At 31.8% G+C, this 19,120-nt stretch overlaps 1 protein-coding gene across 2 annotated transcripts; it reads left to right on the forward strand.

The window, feature by feature from the left end:
* The first annotated feature begins 645 nt into the window (after nt 1–645).
* LOC129944581 (serine/threonine-protein kinase Tao) lies at nt 646–18,241 on the forward strand. Of its 2 annotated transcripts, none has more exons than XM_056054110.1 (13): nt 646–1,249; nt 9,199–9,466; nt 9,529–10,033; nt 10,678–11,031; nt 11,107–11,571; nt 13,737–13,910; nt 13,975–14,337; nt 14,403–14,525; nt 16,723–16,839; nt 16,895–17,068; nt 17,142–17,363; nt 17,430–17,548; nt 17,898–18,241. In XM_056054110.1, exons 2-13 carry the CDS (start codon nt 9,237–9,239, stop codon nt 18,019–18,021), a joined length of 2,970 nt encoding a protein of 989 aa, XP_055910085.1. In that variant the 5' UTR covers nt 646–1,249; nt 9,199–9,236; the 3' UTR covers nt 18,022–18,241. The 2 variants fall into 2 exon arrangements, with proteins under 2 accessions (XP_055910085.1, XP_055910084.1); XM_056054109.1 differs by having other exon boundaries at nt 647–1,249; nt 10,678–11,034.
* Nucleotides 18,242–19,120: the final 879 nt, after the last annotated feature.

Consider the following 19,120-nt stretch of genomic DNA (forward strand, 5'->3'; position numbering starts at 1 on the left):
CCAAAACAACTTTTGTCTCCCCGCCTTAATACTTTAAATCTGTTTTACTGCGACTCATTGACCTACTAGATAGATATGAACTGCTAGTTACCAACTTCGCACTAATGTCATCTGTTCCTTAATGCTATTAAATAAGCCCTTTTGTAGGTTCAGCTCAAATATGCAGAAAATTGGAACTTTAATTTTAAAAAAGGGCTTTAAACTAATAAATATTTTTGAACCAAACCTTATTATACTTTTTTTACCAAACCTTAAGAGGAAAGTAAAGCTAAATAGGTGGAATCACTTTTTGGGGGATTTTTTATTTGAACAAAAATCGACTATCAGTCCATATCTAGTATATGCTGTGGTAATGAAAAGTCGACCCAAAATTATAATGGTTGGAACTATATATCAAAAGCAATTATGTTTTGATAATTTAAGATCAAAGTATTTCACTTAATTGACATTCAATTCAATTCTAGGCACTGAATGCATCCAAAATATGAACACACACAATTTATTTCTAAAATAGTTCAGAACTATAAAATGGTATTACTCTTAAAGCAATTTTACACGCCATTTTCTTTTTCTTCCACGAAACAAATTAAACTCCACCTTCCACCACATCTGGGCGCAGAATTTAGACTTGAATAATGAAAATATAAAATATGTGAAAAAAGGAGTTTGCCTCTTGTCTCTTCTGTCTCGTGTATGTTTAAAAAATAGTTCTTCCATTATTCTTCTATCTCAAAGAATTTTTTTCAACCTCTTTCGTTTGAAGTGTGTCGCCTCGCCGCTACGCAAAGAGTGTAGTTTTGTTAATAATAAAATTATTAAAAATGCAATTTTATTTGCACCTTGACAAAAATGTGAAGTGATTGATTACACTAATCTTTCTAAAAACAAAAGAAAACTTGTTCGTTGCATGGCAGTAAGGAGCAGCACAAGACGAAAAAAAATGTCTTCGCATTAATTGTGGTGAAAAAGGGAAATGGTTTTAAGTGTCCGTCGATTTGCGAAGGAAAGACATCATAGCACCAGCAGTAGCAGTACCCCCATAGCAAAAAGATAAATCCTAAAAAAACCTACGAAAAAACTGAACACGAAGATTTACACACGAAAGTAAATCCAACGAACTTGGAAATTAATGTGTCTAATTAATTTCTCTTGTACATGAAGTGGAAATATTTTAGAGCACAATATTGAATTTAAAATAGGCAAATTTTAATCTCAACTGCACTGTGCTTGGTCCGTTTTTTGAAGGAATGTAAGTGAATAACATTTTTTTTAGTGTTTAATTTGGACATTTCACTGACTTAATCTTGTGTACCTAGCAATTTGCAAATAACAAGAATCTTATATTGTTTTTTTCGTTTTCGTAAGCTATGAGAAAAAACCCTATGCGCAAAAACTACAACGAATAAACCATGGTTCTGAAAAATAAAATAAAAAATAGCGACTATTGATAATAAAAATAAATGACCAAGTGATGGACGGTGGACCATACTACAGACAAATTTGTACGTGCGACACAACGAGAAATGAGCGTAGTATCCAATCCACACCCAAAATAGACGATAAAAAATAATTGTCGGAAAAAAGTTAAATCTCATTTTCATTATTTGCGATTAATTTCCTGGATTGGGATGGTTTTTTGTAATTGAATGATTAATTTCATTTGATTTAGCTTAATCTTTCCTCTGATTAACTTTTTATCAGAGACAGTAAGATAATTTGGAAATAAATTCTTAGGTTTGAAGTAAAAAAAAAAACTAATATAAATATATATGGCAAACTTTTATTTGAACATTGCTTACGTTTCATTAAATAATTGTTTATCTGTAAGAAATCTGTATTTTCCATCATTTTTGTCTATTCAATTTCCCTTCATCATTTTCACCCTCATTAGTAAAAAGTGGATAAATTCATTCCTGCGCTGCGCATTGCTGAACATACATTTTAAGTAAAAAATATTGAAGTGGGAGTTAATACTGTTGTTAGAGCTAAAGTCCTTCGCAAAAAATATCTGGACATTTATTTCGATTACCCATAAAACAAAAATAGTTGTAAACAAGAAATAGCCTAAACAACAACAAAAACAATAGTTCGTACCCAAAGATAAATGTATTCTCCAATTGTCATTTCTCTAAAAAAACTCAAAACACAAAATTATTAAATTATATTCCAATGTTTAGTGCTTTAGCTGGTGATCTTCCCTCAATTTGTGTTCTGTCTAATAGTAATAATATTAAATTGTAAGTTCAAATTATAATAGGTAGTTAACTATTTGGATTTAAGGATGGCTGGAATAATGTATTTTGTTGAGAAAGTTGTCTCTTTGATGAATGTACGTCCACATTTTTGGCACAATTTCTCTCTAAATTTGACAGCTTGACCCGTCTGAGACTAAAGTTTCAAATAGAACTTTAAAAAAAAGTGGTAAGATAATTTGTAGTCTTTAAATTTTTAATAATTTAGATCTTTCCGATCTTATTGTCCTCATAGCGCATCATAACAATGAATAGAACCTTAAAAAAATACGTACCCTCAATTGGTATTTATATAAAATATATACATACATATTAGTAGGATATATTTGTTAAAACAATCCTTAACCGCTTACAGTGGATATCACGACTGATCGGATACATGGAATATATTTTCCTAATATAATTTTTCCAAGAAAATGTAGAGCGGGTGTAGAACTTTGTAGCCATTTTATATACCTAACATTTAAACTTGTTTTTAGTTTGAAAAAATCAATTACAATTAAAGTCATTAAACACAAAATTAATATTAAAAACAAATTTATAATTTAACATCTCATACAAAACTTAGGTGGCGAAATTATCCGTTGAGAACTGGAACCATTCCAGTGTTCATATACTGTTGTCAGGAATGGAGGGGACCTACAGTTTTTAAGCCTAATCCAAACGGTAATTTGAGAAAGAACTTTGCATGACAAGAATTACTCTTGGAGAATTTGTCAATTCCTCACAAGAGTCAGTACCCGTGAACTAAAAACTAGATGGCACAGGCAGGTGTTGAACCCAAGATCGCTGGCAAGAAAGTTAATACCTATTAAGTTCTTAAATGCGTATTTTTTTTTGTGTCTTCTTTCAAAGATATTGAACAGCAACGTTTTCAGCATACTTCAGAGCTTATTTCCTGCACTCTTAAATGCCGGTTTTAAAGTTCTTAAAATTGTCTAAAGTTATTTTGAGCAAGTCGACATGTTAGTTCATCCAATATAAAGTCCTGTTTTATATGCTCATTAGCAAACTCAAGTCTTACATTTTTTTCAAGGATGTATGGCTTCTTACACACAGCTACACCGCTATTTCGAGCATTATTCTGAAGAAGTAATGATTTCGTTACTTGTGGTCTCTTTAAAAAAAAACTTTCCAGATTCCAAAGACTATAATGTTCATTTGCCCAACAAGAATCTTCTCATCGTACTCCTTCAGCTTGTTTCCCTTTGTGCTTAGATTATACGACTTACGCCCATGTTCCGAATTTCGATCGAAAGTCAATTGAAATCATTTTTTAATTTCACGTGAAATGAAATTGCATGTTCTTCAATACGATCGATTTCGGAAACTTCGAAATTGCTTCGAACTGTCAGAACTGAAGAACCATCCATTTTTATTTTGTTTCTGATGAAAAATGTTTGCTGTTTTGAAGATGGATGCAATATTATTGGCAATTTTAACTGAAAAAAGGAAGAAGAATTCAAGAGAAAAAATAAATTTTGCGAAACAAATCAAATACAATGTAAGTGTGCGAAAATTATTTTGAATTGTTCTGATAAAGAAAGTAATTTTAAGACGCTTTTTTATATGTTCTAAGAGAAATAAAACCACTTATAATACCTTCAACGTTTCCTTCAATTTAAAAACTTGCTGCAACCTTTCAATTCCTAGCAGAAGGAGGCTATCAAAGATCAATTCACAGAAATAAAAAATGTAATTTGAATGCGTTCAAAAAATGGAATAAACTGAAAAACAAAACATCCATTAGCCATTTACATGTTCGATAATCCAATTCACGATAACGAATTTTGGAACACCCAAATTTATTTACTCATAGTGTATTCACAATAAATGAATTGCAGAACATGGGCAATAGTAATATTTTCATTTTTAAATCGTGAGATTCCAGTAGGTATTAAATACTAAGTCTTGCATGAATGAACTACGAAATACCCGTCTTAATTATAATATTGGGCAGGTTCAGTCGACATAAGGGACATGAAGTTTAGGCAAGTGTCTAGTATCTGATTAGCAAACTTCCCAAAATGTTCCTTCGAATTAAGGCAACTTTATTGCAAATTTGACTGGAAAATTAGTCAACAAAATTCTACTATCAAGTCAATTTTACTTACATAATATGTCAATATGTCAGCTGATCATGGTTTTCCATTTAACTGAAAGCTGAACTTTGACCCTGATTTATTACAATTGTTTTTGAAGTTTGTTATAATAGTGTTCTCTCATATTGGAAAAGGATTATTATTATTTTTTTTTAATAATGTTGTTGATAGTTTCTGCAAGGAGAAGATATTGAAGTAAAATTTCCAGTTTGAATCTAAGGACATTTGAAAAGTATAGCAGCTAGCTAGACTACAGTGCAACAACTGAATGTCCGATTAAGTGTGAGTGAGGTTAAATTAAGTAGTTTTTTTTTAATTTGCCAATAACTTTAAATGTTGTTTGTTTTGGCTTAATTTCCTATTACCGCAGCAGCAATATGCAAACATAATATAAAATATAATTAAAGCAATTTTAGGGAGAGGAAACATTTATTTCTATTTTAAATGAATTTTCAAAGATCAATTTTTCTCATAAAACATACGCCAAAATGGTTAATCTTTTCCCTGTTTTTTGTTCACGCTTGTTCTTTTTGGGGATGTAAAGAAAATTTCATTGAATTTAAATGCAAAAAGAACTTTGCTGCTGGTACACCGCGCGGTACTATAAATTAAAAAAAATATTTGAAGATGTTAGGGTTAAGTCCGAAAAAGAAAATATTTATTATAACTTTACGGTGTTTCCTCCCCTAAATATTTAAACCATGTACTAATGAGACAACTACCTAGATTAGGTTAGGTTGGAGTGGCTGGCCAGATGTCATTGAAGCACGTAGACCTCAAGGGTCCATTGTAATACCACTTATGAGGTTACTCATGGGAGAGTAATAAACTTAAACAAACCATTTTGTACTTTTAATAAAGTTAGAAGGACGTTTTGTGTCAATCGTTACCAGTTCACTGGTATTATCGAAGAAGGAGAAAGTTATTCCTCCTAATGCAGAGTGCTGGACATGTACATAGAAGGTGTTGGACTGTTTCCTCTTCCTCCTCGTCCATGCACTTTCTACAGAAGTCATTTGTGTAGACCCCTAGCCTCAGAGCATGTCTTCCTATGAGGCAGTGTCCTGTTATTACTCCAAATGTAGAGCTTATACTTTGTCTGCTCAGTGATATCAAGCCTTTTGACCGTTTTAAGTCTATACATGGCCATATTTGCTTGGTTGCTAGGCAGGTGGTACTCTGTGACCATCTAGCATTTGTTGATTCTAGAGCATATTGCTTGAGAAGATATTTGCATGTAGGAAGTGGTGTTCCTATGTTATGTTTTTGTCTTATATTAGGCAGAGTCGAGCTCATCGGCTTTGCAATTTCCCGGAATTACTCTGTGGCCCGGCACCCAAATGAGGTAAATATTAAACTGTTCCGTCATCTCATTCAGAGATGATCGACAATCGTAGACTATTTGAGAGTTTGTGGAGACAGACGCGAGCGATTTAAGAACGGCTTGGCTGTCCGAGAAGATTCGTATATCCTTTCAAGATATAACGTTTTCTTTGAGCCAGAATAGTGCTTCTTTAATCATTGATTGGGAAGTCTATATGATAGACTGAGTTTCAGTTGTTCCAAGTAGATACCACTTCCAACTCCGTTATCGGTCTTTGAACCGTCTGTATAGAAGTCATCGTCTTCCAGGGGTCTTCCAGGGATCTCTTTTCTTCCAAGGAGAATCTTGAAGGGATGGACACATGGAAGCTTTTACCGAATACCATTTTTAGGGTGGTATAGTCTAAGCGGTCTGGGATAGATCTGAAACTGTCTAGAATAGTAGTATGTCCAGTATTGTTACTGGTCCATTGAGAGGTGGCTCTAAGCCTTACACATGAGTTGGCAGCCACCTTTTTAGAGAAGATGTCAAGTGGTGTTAGGTTTAAAAGCACTTCCAGTGCTGCCGTTGGTGTTGAGCGAAGTGCTCCTGTGATGCACATACCTGCTGGCCGCTGGACTTTGATGAGCTTATTTAGATTTACCATCTTGTCCAGTACGGTCCACCATACGATAGCTCCATAAATGAGTCCCGGTCTCATTACCGAAGTGTATAGCCAGGGGGTTATTTTTGGGTAGAAGCCCCATTTTGATCCTATGGCCTTTTTACAAGTAAAAAGCGCTACAGTAGCCTTTTTTACACTTTCATCAATATTTGCCTTCCAATTTAATTGTTTGTCTAAAATGAGGCCTAAATATTAAGCTTGGTCGGAAAAGCTTAATGGTATTCCTTTAATCTTGGGTGGGCTAATCTTAGGAATTTTATATCTCCTCGAAAAGAGTATTAATTCTGTTTTATGTGGATTGACGTCCAAGCCACATTGCTTAGCACATTTTGTTAGCCTATCTAAGGCATTTTGTAGGAGTTCCGAGAGAACTTGGGGGTGCTTCCGAGACCCCTACCTAACTGTAAAGAAAAATCTGAAGGAAGTTTTTGCTACGGTAATGGAAAGTCGCCCCGAAATTGCATTGCGAAAATTTCTATTTTCTTTGTCCGATTAGTCGTAGGAGCCACTGTATTTTTTCAATATTAGTACTTACAATGAGACAAAAATAGAACCTTACTGGTTTTTGGTGGCAACTAAAACTTTATTATTTTAGTACCAGAAGATTACTGCTTCACGTGCATTTAGAAAAGAGACACTTCTTTATTTTTGGTTGATGCAAGATGGTATTCCAATCTCACCTGCAAATATTGGGAGAATTACAAAAAAATCAAATTCAGAAGAGACGGTATCTTGAAAACATGTAAATATTTTTTAGAAAAATTTTGTATATAAACCATAAGCACTAAATAACTTCGTATCCAAAATATTTTAAAAGAAAAGTGTAGAAATCTCATCCATACATACTTATGTATCTGCTACCCTTTATTTTAATAATATAACCCTTTTGTCGAATAACGAAGGCTCTTTTAGTGATAAGTGTTTTTAACTAAAAGAATTATATGTACGTTTGAACATAAGAAAAATAGATTACACATTGCGTGCATAGTTCTGTCTGAACATGCAAATAGGAGGGTAATAATTTGCAGTAAGCAAATTAGATAAAGTGTAATTACAGACAAATTATTTAAGTCGGAAAATTCACTTGGCTATTTCGATTTTGGAGAGAACAATCTATGTATAGAAGAATGAAAGATATGAAACATTACGGTTCTGTAATCATCCAGGTTACAACATAAAGTTACGGGTATAGTTTTATTGCCTATGATTTTAAAATCACTTTAATTAATTTTGAAAAATAGTACGAAATTACTTCTAAGATCGGAAAATGTTGGGTAACGTCGAATATGTGATCAATTCACAATAGGTGACCTAATGTCCTTTATTGTAAAATACCTGTTGTGGCCTGGAAACTGTAATAAAAATGGTCGGACTAATTTATTTTACAGAACTATGCAAATTGATATGAATTAAAATTTAATTTTAATTGAAATAATCAGAAGATATAATATTAAAACTTGTGAAAATGACTCATTGACTCATGAATCATTACTTCACAGAACAATACCCAAAATATAAAAAAATAGACTTTAAATTCACAAGTTCGTCAATTATACGTATGCCTCAGTATTTATGATTGTAAGAGAAAGTATTGATCATTGATGAAAGCTCTTTTAGGTTGGACACAATAACAAAGAAAAGTGTGCAGAACTTCTATGGCAAATATTAAAGAAGTCACACCTTTAGTGGTGGCGCCGTAATGATTTGGAAATGCTTTTATGCCTGCGGGCATTCAAAAAACGAATGTTCAATAGATTTGAAAACCATAAATTTCCTATCGCATTACAATAGTCGCCTAAAAAGTCCGAGCCTTTAATGGATGGCCTCAGTTTAGAAGTCTTGAGTTCGTTGTCTATAACTTGTTGTTTTTTCCCCTTTTTTTTTATAAAAAACGGAAAGTGTGCTTTCCTTAGATGTTTGCTCTAAGGCTATGTTAAATGGGCTTTCTTGGAAGAGTCAAAATTTTCTGCCAATATAATGAGTTGTTGGTAGTTGCAATGTTAATGTACGCTTTTGGTTTTTTGAATTTCTCGGGTGAGCTCGCATACTTAGTATTACAAACGCGGTTATTTACTGTCTATTAGACTTTTGTTTGGGCTTTATTTTTATCGCCAAAAAGAGATTATTTGATTTTCAAGTTGAACCAAACACGGGTATTTAATGCGGGATAAACAGAGGTACAAAACTGCAACATTTGATTTCAGATGTTGCTTATTATGGAAAAGGTAAGTGGTAGATTCTCCTTAGTTTTAAATATTTCAGGTGCTAAGTCTTCAAATTGTCGAATAACCCGCTTCACTATAGGCACATTTGCCTAAACACTACTTTTCTCAATTTTGTTCGGTTAGATAGTTCGAATTTGACTCAAATCACATAATCGCTTTATAATGATGATATTACGTCCCGCCTTCGTGGTGAAGTATTTCTAGCTATTTGGTAAATACTACTTTTGCTTTTTGCCTTCTCCTCCCCTGTCAATGATTTCGCAAGACATATTTTAGCCATACTGATCTTAATATTACTAAAAATAATATTTGTAATTTGTTACGAATAAAACATAAATCAAGTTCTGACGATTTTTCTTAATACGTGTAGTTAGATAAAGAATTCTGAGAGTGTTATTTAATGCAGCATAGTGAAATATGCTATTATATTACTATACTTAATTCTCATCATTATGACCGAAAAGTATAATACAGAATTTTGAAATAGTTATTTAGACCTGCTCAAAATCAAGACACATATGCAAATGCCTCTGTGAATTTAACTAATAAATAATAAAATCGTTTCTGTTCTACTCTTATCATTCCGATATTTTGGTGTATTTTGTAATGATTTACTTTTTTGTTACTTAAGGTGAAAAAATAAATAAACACTTACATAAATAATGAGCAATGCCTTCTGCACGACCTGGTAGCCTTAAAGATCCCGAAATAGCTGATCTATTCTATAAACATGATCCCGAAAAGATATTTGAAGATCTCCGTGAAATCGGCCATGGGTCATTTGGTGCAGTTTACTACGCCCGATGTAATCTCACCAAAGAAATTGTGGCCATTAAAAAGATGTCATATACGGGCAAGCAAAGTTTGGAAAAATGGCAAGACATCTTAAAAGAAATACGGTCTGTACAAGAAATTGTATTTTTAATTGATTTTTTTTCAACTCATAATTTTTTACTTTCAGATTCCTCGGCCAATTGAGCCATCCAAATACCATCGAATACAAGGGTTGCTACCTACGCGAATCCACAGCATGGCTTGTAATGGAGTACTGTGTGGGATCAGCTTCAGATATAATAGAAGTACATAAAAAACCATTGCACGAGGAAGAAATTTCAGCAATTTGTTGTGGTGTTCTGAGTGGCCTGAGTTATTTGCATAGTTTGGGACGTATTCATCGCGACATCAAGGCGGGAAACATTCTGCTCACTGACAATGGTGTTGTAAAACTGGCTGATTTTGGTAGCGCTGCTATTAAATGCCCTGCTAATAGTTTTGTTGGTACCCCCTATTGGATGGCACCGGAGGTTATACTGGCTATGGACGAAGGACAATACGATGGAAAAGTTGACGTTTGGTCACTTGGTATAACTTGTATTGAACTGGCTGAAAGAAAACCGCCATATTTTAATATGAACGCAATGTCAGCATTGTATCACATTGCTCAAAATGAATCACCAACACTCTCGGTAAGTACGTTGCTATAAATAAATGAGTTTTGATTCTTTTAATCCGATTTTCTCAAAATGGTTGTACCTTATTGCCATTAAAATAATAGTCAATAAATTTAATCAAAATAACCTATATTTCCAATGTAGATCGATAGATAGTTTATTGAATTTGTTTAAATTTTATAATTATTTGTTAATTCCAATGTGTCTGAAAAAAAATAATGGGGTTTAAAAAAGTCAGCATATTTTTGCAATCTAAGGGTGAAGTTGAATTAGAGTTCATTCATCAACATTGCGTTACCTTAACTAATACACTAGAAGAAAAAACACAATTTTTAAAGTCCAGATTTAAAAAATGTAAATTTTTTGATTGTTGAAAAAACGTGCTGGAAAGCAATAAATGGAAAATTTAATTGAAAAATAATAAATTTAAAGAAGTTACTGTTTACAGTAAAACCAACAGAGCACAGTGACATCATTGTATATTCCTACTTTTAACCTTGTTTCTGTTTTGTTTTTATAAATGTAATTTAAACTACTGTTATCGTCCCTAAGTCCAAAAGGTTTTAATTTTGTTTGTAGCTTGAATTTGGGTAATGGAAATAATTCGTACTATTTAAATTTATCAAATCAAATCAAAATATATTCCTACCAATTTCCAGACTCCAAGTTGGTCGGACACTTTTTGTAATTTTGTTGAATTGTGTCTGAAAAAATTACCAACGGATCGACCGTCATCGACAAAACTACTGACGCATTCATTTGTAACAAGACAACGTTCCGAAACGGCTCTCCTCGAATTAATTGCCAGGACAAAGGCAGCCGTACGAGAATTAGACAATTTAAATTATCGCAAAATGAAGAAAATCCTAATGGTGGATGTAGAGACTGAAAGTACAATCGGTGATACTGATGATCAACAAGACGAGCATGCCGGAGGCGATAGTAGTAAAAGTAATAGTATTACATCGGAACATTCTATACATTCGGTTGGTGTTTCAGCGGCCAGTAGTCAAGTAGTACAGAAATCCAACATTTACACATGTAGTATATTGATCTTACTAATATATTTTTTTCTGGTTTGGTTTTAGAGCTCTTCTTCAAACTCAATACCAGCAGCAAATCACGGTGCACCTCCTACACCAAACTACCACAATCTACCGGTAGCAGGAGCCGTCTCAAGGAATTCATCAAGGCATCGTAATCTTCCACCATTGCCAAATATGATGCATATGAATAACAACGTAACACCAACTAATTCGACATCGGTTGTGCCCGCACCTGTGATGCAAAATAATAGTAATGCTGGAGGAAGTGGGGTTGGTGGAGGAAGTGGCTCACCTGCATCCTGTGGAATGATAAGTGGAGGTCAAGGCGATCGTATGATGATGCAGGCTCCTCGTTATTTGCCTTCACCAGCAGCAGCTGCAGCTGTTTACGCTGCTGCTTCTTCACAACAAGCAATATCTAATGCTGTAAACGATCATGGGCCGAACAATTTTGCAACTATACGAACTACGAGTATTGTGACAAAACAACAGAAGGAACATATGCAGGTAAGTTTTTGCATCTATATGCTAGCATTGTAGCGATAGTATTGTGATCTTTAAAAATGTTTTCTCCTTTGTTTATTTCAATCTGTATTTTTTTTTGTTTAACCTTCTTTAGGAGTTTCCATATCTTTGTTCAGCTTTATGTGGAAGCAGTAGTAACTGCACGGTATTATAGCAAAGTTATTTTTCTAACGTACACGCTAAATGCTAAAAGTAAAACAAAAAAAAACAACTCCTATAAATTAAATAGATTGGATTGTATTGATTACAAATTAAATGAACTGCTGCTGATATCTGCTACGTACGTTAACTCTATTGGTTGCCTTAGTTTCATAATTTCCTTGTAAAGGTTTAAAACAGTTTTTTCTTTTTATGTTAAATGTGATGTTTAAAACTTGGATTTTCCTTGTTTGAAGTTATTATATTTGTTATATACATTTGTTTGCTTGCTGATAAAAAAATATAACGTCATAATTTAATTTGTTGGTGTCCCATTACCAGCTTCGAAAGATTTCACTGATCATTAATCATTAAAGCTTTGAACATTTGTGAAAGAGAACCTATAAGTGAAACCCAATTTGCTAAATTTAGCTTGTTTTGATATTAGTCCTAAAACAGCGTTATTAAGACTTAAGTATTATTCTTTGTCTGTCAATTCGTGGCTTACAAATATGTGTAAGGCAGTTAAATTGTAAGAACTGAAAGCTTTTTTGATTCATATCTCCTTTCATTTTATATTTTCTTAGCGAACTTAAACTTTTAACCAAAAATGTACATCAATAATAAATTCGAACTTGTGTTCACGTAATGATGTGCATATGCATATACATAGTAGTAGATGCATTAGATTTATAGTTATTAATTAATAAAAATACATTTCGCTGTTGACATTTCTAAATGACTAGAAATTAATAAACTTAAACAAAACAAATTGTATTATTAGAAATAAAGCTGCAGTCAACACACTTTAAATAACAGCGGAGTTATTATTAACATTCCACATTCAAGGTGTAATTATATTAGTTCTTTCTCTGTTATTCAACTAAATGTTTTTGTTTCTCTCAACAGAAGAATAGACAGAACTTAAAAGAAGATCTAGTAAGCTAACGTGCATTGTCTGTTTTGTTCAAATAAAAGTTGTTATTTTTGACCATGTATTTATTCAAATAACTGTCTCTTTTACAATATTTTGTTTTGAATAATAATATTTCATACACTTAGGTTATACAAATCTTTGTTTGGAAAAAATGATTCTTCTGTGTTATCTTATAATCATACAAATCAAAAATGCATTGATTTCTACGTTAAATACGATATTTGATCTTTAGATAATACAAGAATAGCACGCAACTCATTTTACTTTGTTAATATATTCCCACTTTGAATTCCCATCATGCATTGCCAAAGTTTTTATTTAACGCCCCAATCAAACTGGTATTGACATATTAAAGATTACAAATTAAAAATTTAAGCGAATTAAAAAACCAATAGACACTACCGATTATAAGTTAAGAGAATGGATCGGAAGGTCCAAAATGTTGGCAGATAAAATCAAAAACCCAAATAGTTCGTCGAGCCAATTTGATTGGACAAATAGTTTGGCGTTGTTTAGGTTTCCAAATCGACAAATTAAAACACAAATCGGCACGTACGATTCAATTAGATTTCTACAAAATTAGAAATTTACATCTTTATTTAATAAAAACTACTATTGCAACGAAACGATAAGGAAATATATTTTTGCGGTTATCGTAATTCGCAATGCATTCCACAATTTTTCTTTTCGATAAAATAAGTAAGATGGAATTTTCTAGGCGATCCGTGTAAATTATTATGAGAAAACTGTAGACTTTCCTGTCTATATCAAAATAAATCATTATCAAAATGAAACTGTTTTAGAAATCAATACTTTGCTTCACATATTACTCGCTGAAAATCATATTATTCAAACTGATATTTTTGGACATTTTTATATAAAATAATTTGTTATGAAACACGAAATAAGGAAACCCTTTCATTATTGCATTCACTTGGAAGTTTTTTTGTTTAATGTCACGGACGTTTTTGTTTGAGCACAGTATTTTTGTCTGCAAAAATTTGTATGATCTCTTTAATTAGATTTTAATTAAAAAACATAATATTTGAATATGTAAACGTTTTATTTTAAGGAGGAGATGCATGAACAAATGTCTGGTTATAAACGAATGCGTCGTGAACATCAAGCAGCCCTTGTTAAGCTGGAAGAAAAATGTAAAGTTGAAATGGAAGCGCATAAAGCGGCCCTTGATAAGGAATATGACATGTTGTTGCATAATTTCACACGAGAACTGGAAAGATTAGAGGTATACCACAACTACAAACAAAATTACGGTACAAATATTGAAATAAATAATATGTTTGTTGTAGGTAAAGCATCAACAGGAATTGGAGCGACGTATTAAACAAAATACTGTGGCCGAGAAAAAACTTCACAAAGACATTTCCTCGAAGCAGGAGGGTGACCGAAAAGCATTTGACTTGAATCGAAAGAAAGAGTACAAAGCAAACAAAGAACGATGGAAACGGGAGTTGTCAATGGATGAGTCGACACCAAAACGCCAACGTGATTTGACTCTCCAATCGCAAAAAGATAACTTGAAACAAGCTGAAGCCCAAGAAGAACAGCGCCTTTTACGGGTACAGAAGCAGTATATAGACATAGAGATGAGGAAATTCAAACGAAGGCGAATGATTATGTTGCATGAATTGGAATATCAATTGCTGCGAGATGTAAGCAAAAAATAATAATTTCTCTTCTGTATGTTCAATAATTATTGATATCCTTTTCTTTGTAGGAACTGAGCAAAAAGCAATTCCAGTTAGAACAAGCCCATTCAATGCTATTGAAGCATCACGAGAAAACTCAAGAACTAGAATATAGACAACAAAAGAGTGTACATAACTTAAGAGAAGATCAAGTAAGATACCGTACATTTATAGTTCTGTTCTCTAATTTTATTTGCTTTTTAATTACATTATTACACTTGCACTTCGCAAGTTCTTGTATACTCGAACATTAAGGGTGAAGGTAAATACTGGTCTTAGTTTTTTTTTTAACTTGGCGTATCTCTTAGATTTTGTCTACATTTTCATTCAATATTATCAAAGCGTAACAATCTCACATAATGATATCTGGTTACGATATATAATATTCAAAGAAATGGTAAAATTGGCTATTTGCACTTCTTTCTTATATTCTTAGAACCTTAGTGGTTCATGCGCCTTTTACCCACAACACATACAATTCTCTCCATGTTTAACAAATTATAAGGTAATCACTAAACAAAACTGTTGCCTATTTCTACTACACTACTACAAAATAATTGATTTTATTTTTTTTCTGTACTTAACCAGTGACTAATATTTTGTACAAACGTTAACTAGCCCAGAAGTAATATAATTAGAAATTCTCGAGATAGTAAAACATACAATTTTGGGTATGATTTGTGTTAAAATAAAAAACACGCAATTGATATTTTCTTTAAAAATAACTCAGAAACAAAAAGCCAATCAATTTGTACAAAGATCTGTTACCTATCAAGGTATCACTATGAAATATAATTTATTGTGCAGGTGCAAAGAAATATTTTGCATTTCCTAGGTATTTTTAAAAAGCAAAGAAGATTTTCTCTAACAAATAACCATACTTTCAGTTTTAAATTCGTTTTTTGTTTAATAAATTTATGAACAAATCATTTTTTTTTAAATTAATAAAATAATACAAATTTTAAGGTGAATTAGAAACAGAAAAATACATATTTATTTGAAAAATATAAAAATGGAGATATGCTCTTTTTGTTTAGGTATCCCAACAACAATTTAACTAAACCTTCACCTTAATTGTACCCAGATCAACAACTGGCTAGCTCAAAAGTGAGCTAAGCTAAAATGTTAGCTCGCATCCTTGATACCTTTCCTTTCAAAATGAGTTCAGACATAGAACCTAAGCATATAACAAACTATGAACTAAATAAAATGCTGGCTCTACATTTTTTGCGGGACATTTTTTTTACCATAGGTCGTAATACGGGCATTGTAAGACGAAAAACTTATATACTGTTCCAACTGGCTTCAACCTTGTCAAGTTATAACCGGCAATGATAGAAAGTAGTTCTTATTGTTTCTACAACTTTTTTTTTAATGGGTTAACTGTATTCAATTTTTGATTTGTAAGGTGTCATTTTGACACATATATATATTATATATGTATATTTAATTTTAAAAGGGGGAACCCATTATACATACTGTATACTAAAATGTATCGGTTTTTTTTAATGATTTCATTTAATCGAGAGAGTATGACATTACAAAATATTGTTCTATTGTGACTCCTAAGAATCCCGTTACCGTTAGATTCTATAAACTTCAACTAATATCCCCTTTAACATGCATGTTAGTTCAAACTTTCTTTGCCAATCGGATACAGGCTCTTTAAAGCAATATATTATGATATACACTAAGTTACCTACATGTCAACAAATCAGAACTCATCAAGCTTTGTAACTTAGCATTTATTGTATAATTGACTGTGCTTCTTCGGCTAATGAGAAAATCATATTGAAAGACGAAACCTTCATCTGAAAACTTCCCTGATAAAAAATACGCACAATACATAATATACTATAGGCATATTATATAATAAGACAAACAATGAAGATTCAATTTGAGAGTCATCTAAGATCCATAACATACCAAATTAAACGTTATTATGATGCTTACAATTGAAAAAGTTCAGTCTTCATATAACATTGTCAGAAATTGCTCAAACTGCAAAAAGTGCCAACAAAACGTGCATGAATTAAAATTGATCGATGATCTCGATATGCTAGATCGCTAATTCCCTGGCAGAGCCATCATGTAGATCAATTTAAAATAATGTTTGAATCATTGATTTATTTTTGGCCTTGAAACGCCTAAGAATTTTTGCTGAAAATGTGTGTTTTTTTTTTAATTTCATTAAAATATTGGCTATGTTAAAAGTATATATCAACGCTATATTTACAAATGAAGACTTGTTAATATTTAAACATAGGGTAGTGGATTGGTATCAGTATTACAGTTTTGCAATTTTCCACTATATTTTGATATTAATATGAAATTATAAATTGCACTTAGATAAACAAACAACATGATACGGAATTACAAAATCAAAAGGACTACATGGAGAGAGTTCGAAAGGAATTGGTGAGAAAACATGCTCTCGAAATAAGACAACATCCAAAGAGTTTGAAGGTACCTGTTACTTTAAATTTAATGTGTACATAAGAGTAATTTTTTTTTGTGTTAGCAAAAAGAACTGCAAATACGCAAACAGTTTCGTGAGACATGCAAAACTCAAACAAAACAATACAAACGATATAAGGCTCAAATACTCCAAACTACGGCTAAAGAGCATCAAAAAGAAGTGATAAAGCAATTGAAAGAAGAAAAACACCGAAAATTAACATTGTTAGGTGATCAAGTAAGTATAGCCACTAATTATTATGTACAAGTTATATAACATACGTCGTTTTTAACTCTATCTCTTATTTTAGTATGAACAAAGCATTGCTGACATGTTTCAGAGTCAGAGCTATAAACTTGACGAAAGCCAAGTAATTGAATGCCAACGAACAAAAGAATTGTTGGAATATGAACTTGAAGTTCTAACCGCTTATCAAATTAAAAATAAGAAACAAGCCCAGGAACAACGTGATAGAGAGCGCAAGGAACTAGAAAATCGCGTTAGCGTTCGTAGAGGTCTGCTAGAGAGCAAGGTTAATATTACATAATACCTCATTGTTTACTTAAAAAGGTTATTTAATTAAAATTATTTTAATTAGATGGAAGCTGAATTACAGCAATTTAATCAAGAAAGAGCCGAAAGGCTTAGAATGAAACACGAGAAACAAGCCAAGGAGCTGGAGTCGTTTGACGAAGAGTCAGCTGCATTGGGTTTCAGGTGAGGATTTAGCATAAAATATCTTCTTAAAGTTATTTTTTTATTTTGTTCTTATTTAGAATTCTTGTTTTTATCGATTTTTTTTTCTTTTGAGAGATTTAAATTCACATAAATATATGCTAAGAAAAAGTTGAAAATGGTATGATTTAAGCTTCTATTGAAGCTTATGCGGTGTTGACATACAACTTGGCTTACTTGTTCACACCATTATACAATCATGAATAAAATCTCAAGTTAAATATATTTTTGTGAATTTGAAAATTGTTCTTTATTGCAATACATTTGTAAAATATTTGCTAAATTCTGATAACTATTTATATACGGATTTACGTAACTTACTTTTTTTCAGTGCATTATCCATAAACGAAGTATCAAGGGAGACTTACCCAGACGAAGAAGGTAGTTTATCAGGATCAATGATTAGTTTAGCACATAGTAATAGCTCTACAAGTTTTCCGGCTGGATCCCTATAGCATATAAACGTAAATAATTGTAATGCAAATTATAACACTAATAATTACCGCATTTCTAGTGATGGTAAAAACCAATTAAAAGACGACATTGAAGCAAATCGAATACAAAAGTCGCTTTCTTCAATGTTAAAGTAATAAAATAATAAATCTATTTAATTTAAAATTTAAGTAAATTAATTAATTAATAAAAAAATTAACATAAACTCAAAGGTAAAGATTCGATTAAGCAAATAATTTCATTCAACAAACACCATAACAACCCGTATATAATACTTGCATAAAATATGACTAAATAAAAAGGACATAAATCACAACCCATATTACGCTCACATTTCCAAGGTGAAACATTTTAGAAAAAAAATCAAAAAACTTAAATTCCAAATTTAAAAAAAAAATCAATTACACGCATTATTAAAAAAAAATAAAACCTAAAGATACATACACCAATCATTTATAGAAAACCTATATAAATTTGTAGAATTTATAAAATAAAAGAAAACAAAACCAACATACAAATTAAAAATAGTTTTTTATCCATAACTTAATTTGAATAAATAAATAAATAAATAAACATGTTTACCAGTACATGCAGTTTATGTACCAAAAAAGTCCATACCACTTTTTCTATTTGGCAAAAATAACATGAAACAACCAAGTCAATCAAACACATTTTGATGAATATTACTTAATAATATTGATTATTTTGAGGAGTAATACAGGACGTTTATTTAATCATTGTATGTAAGTGTTGACAATAAAATCAAATCTTGGATATGTATTTAAAAGAAATGCAAATTTTGTGGATGGATTTTGCAGACAAAAACTCTAAGCACAAAACAAAGATTTTTTCTTTAAATGTAATACAAAGCTTCACACAAAACTATGTTACCTCAAATATTTGTATTGATTTGGAAAATTGGAAATTTTATTACAGTAACCTGCCCCATTTGGTACGTATACTCATTAAATGCAGTTTATTTGTATGATACAAAAAGATTTCAAAAATTCATTAATGTAGGAAAAATAACTGCTTTGTAAATTTGAATCGTATATTTTCATTTTCACGATGAAGAAGAAATTGATGAAAAAACGGCCGCGC

Source organism: Eupeodes corollae, chromosome 2 (genome assembly GCF_945859685.1).
Source record: "Eupeodes corollae chromosome 2, idEupCoro1.1, whole genome shotgun sequence".
Classification (NCBI taxonomy): Eukaryota; Metazoa; Arthropoda; class Insecta; order Diptera; family Syrphidae; genus Eupeodes; species Eupeodes corollae.

Excerpts from the sequence above, each read along its gene's own strand:
- LOC129944581 (XM_056054109.1), top strand. The coding sequence starts at position 9,237 with ATGCCTTCTGCACGACCTGGTAGCCTTAAAGATCCCGAAATAGCTGAT. Across the intron at positions 10,034-10,677 it reads ATGAATCACCAACACTCTCG|ACTCCAAGTTGGTCGGACAC; the intron begins GTAAGTACGTTG and ends ACCAATTTCCAG. Across the intron at positions 17,069-17,141 it reads TAACATTGTTAGGTGATCAA|TATGAACAAAGCATTGCTGA; the intron begins GTAAGTATAGCC and ends CTCTTATTTTAG.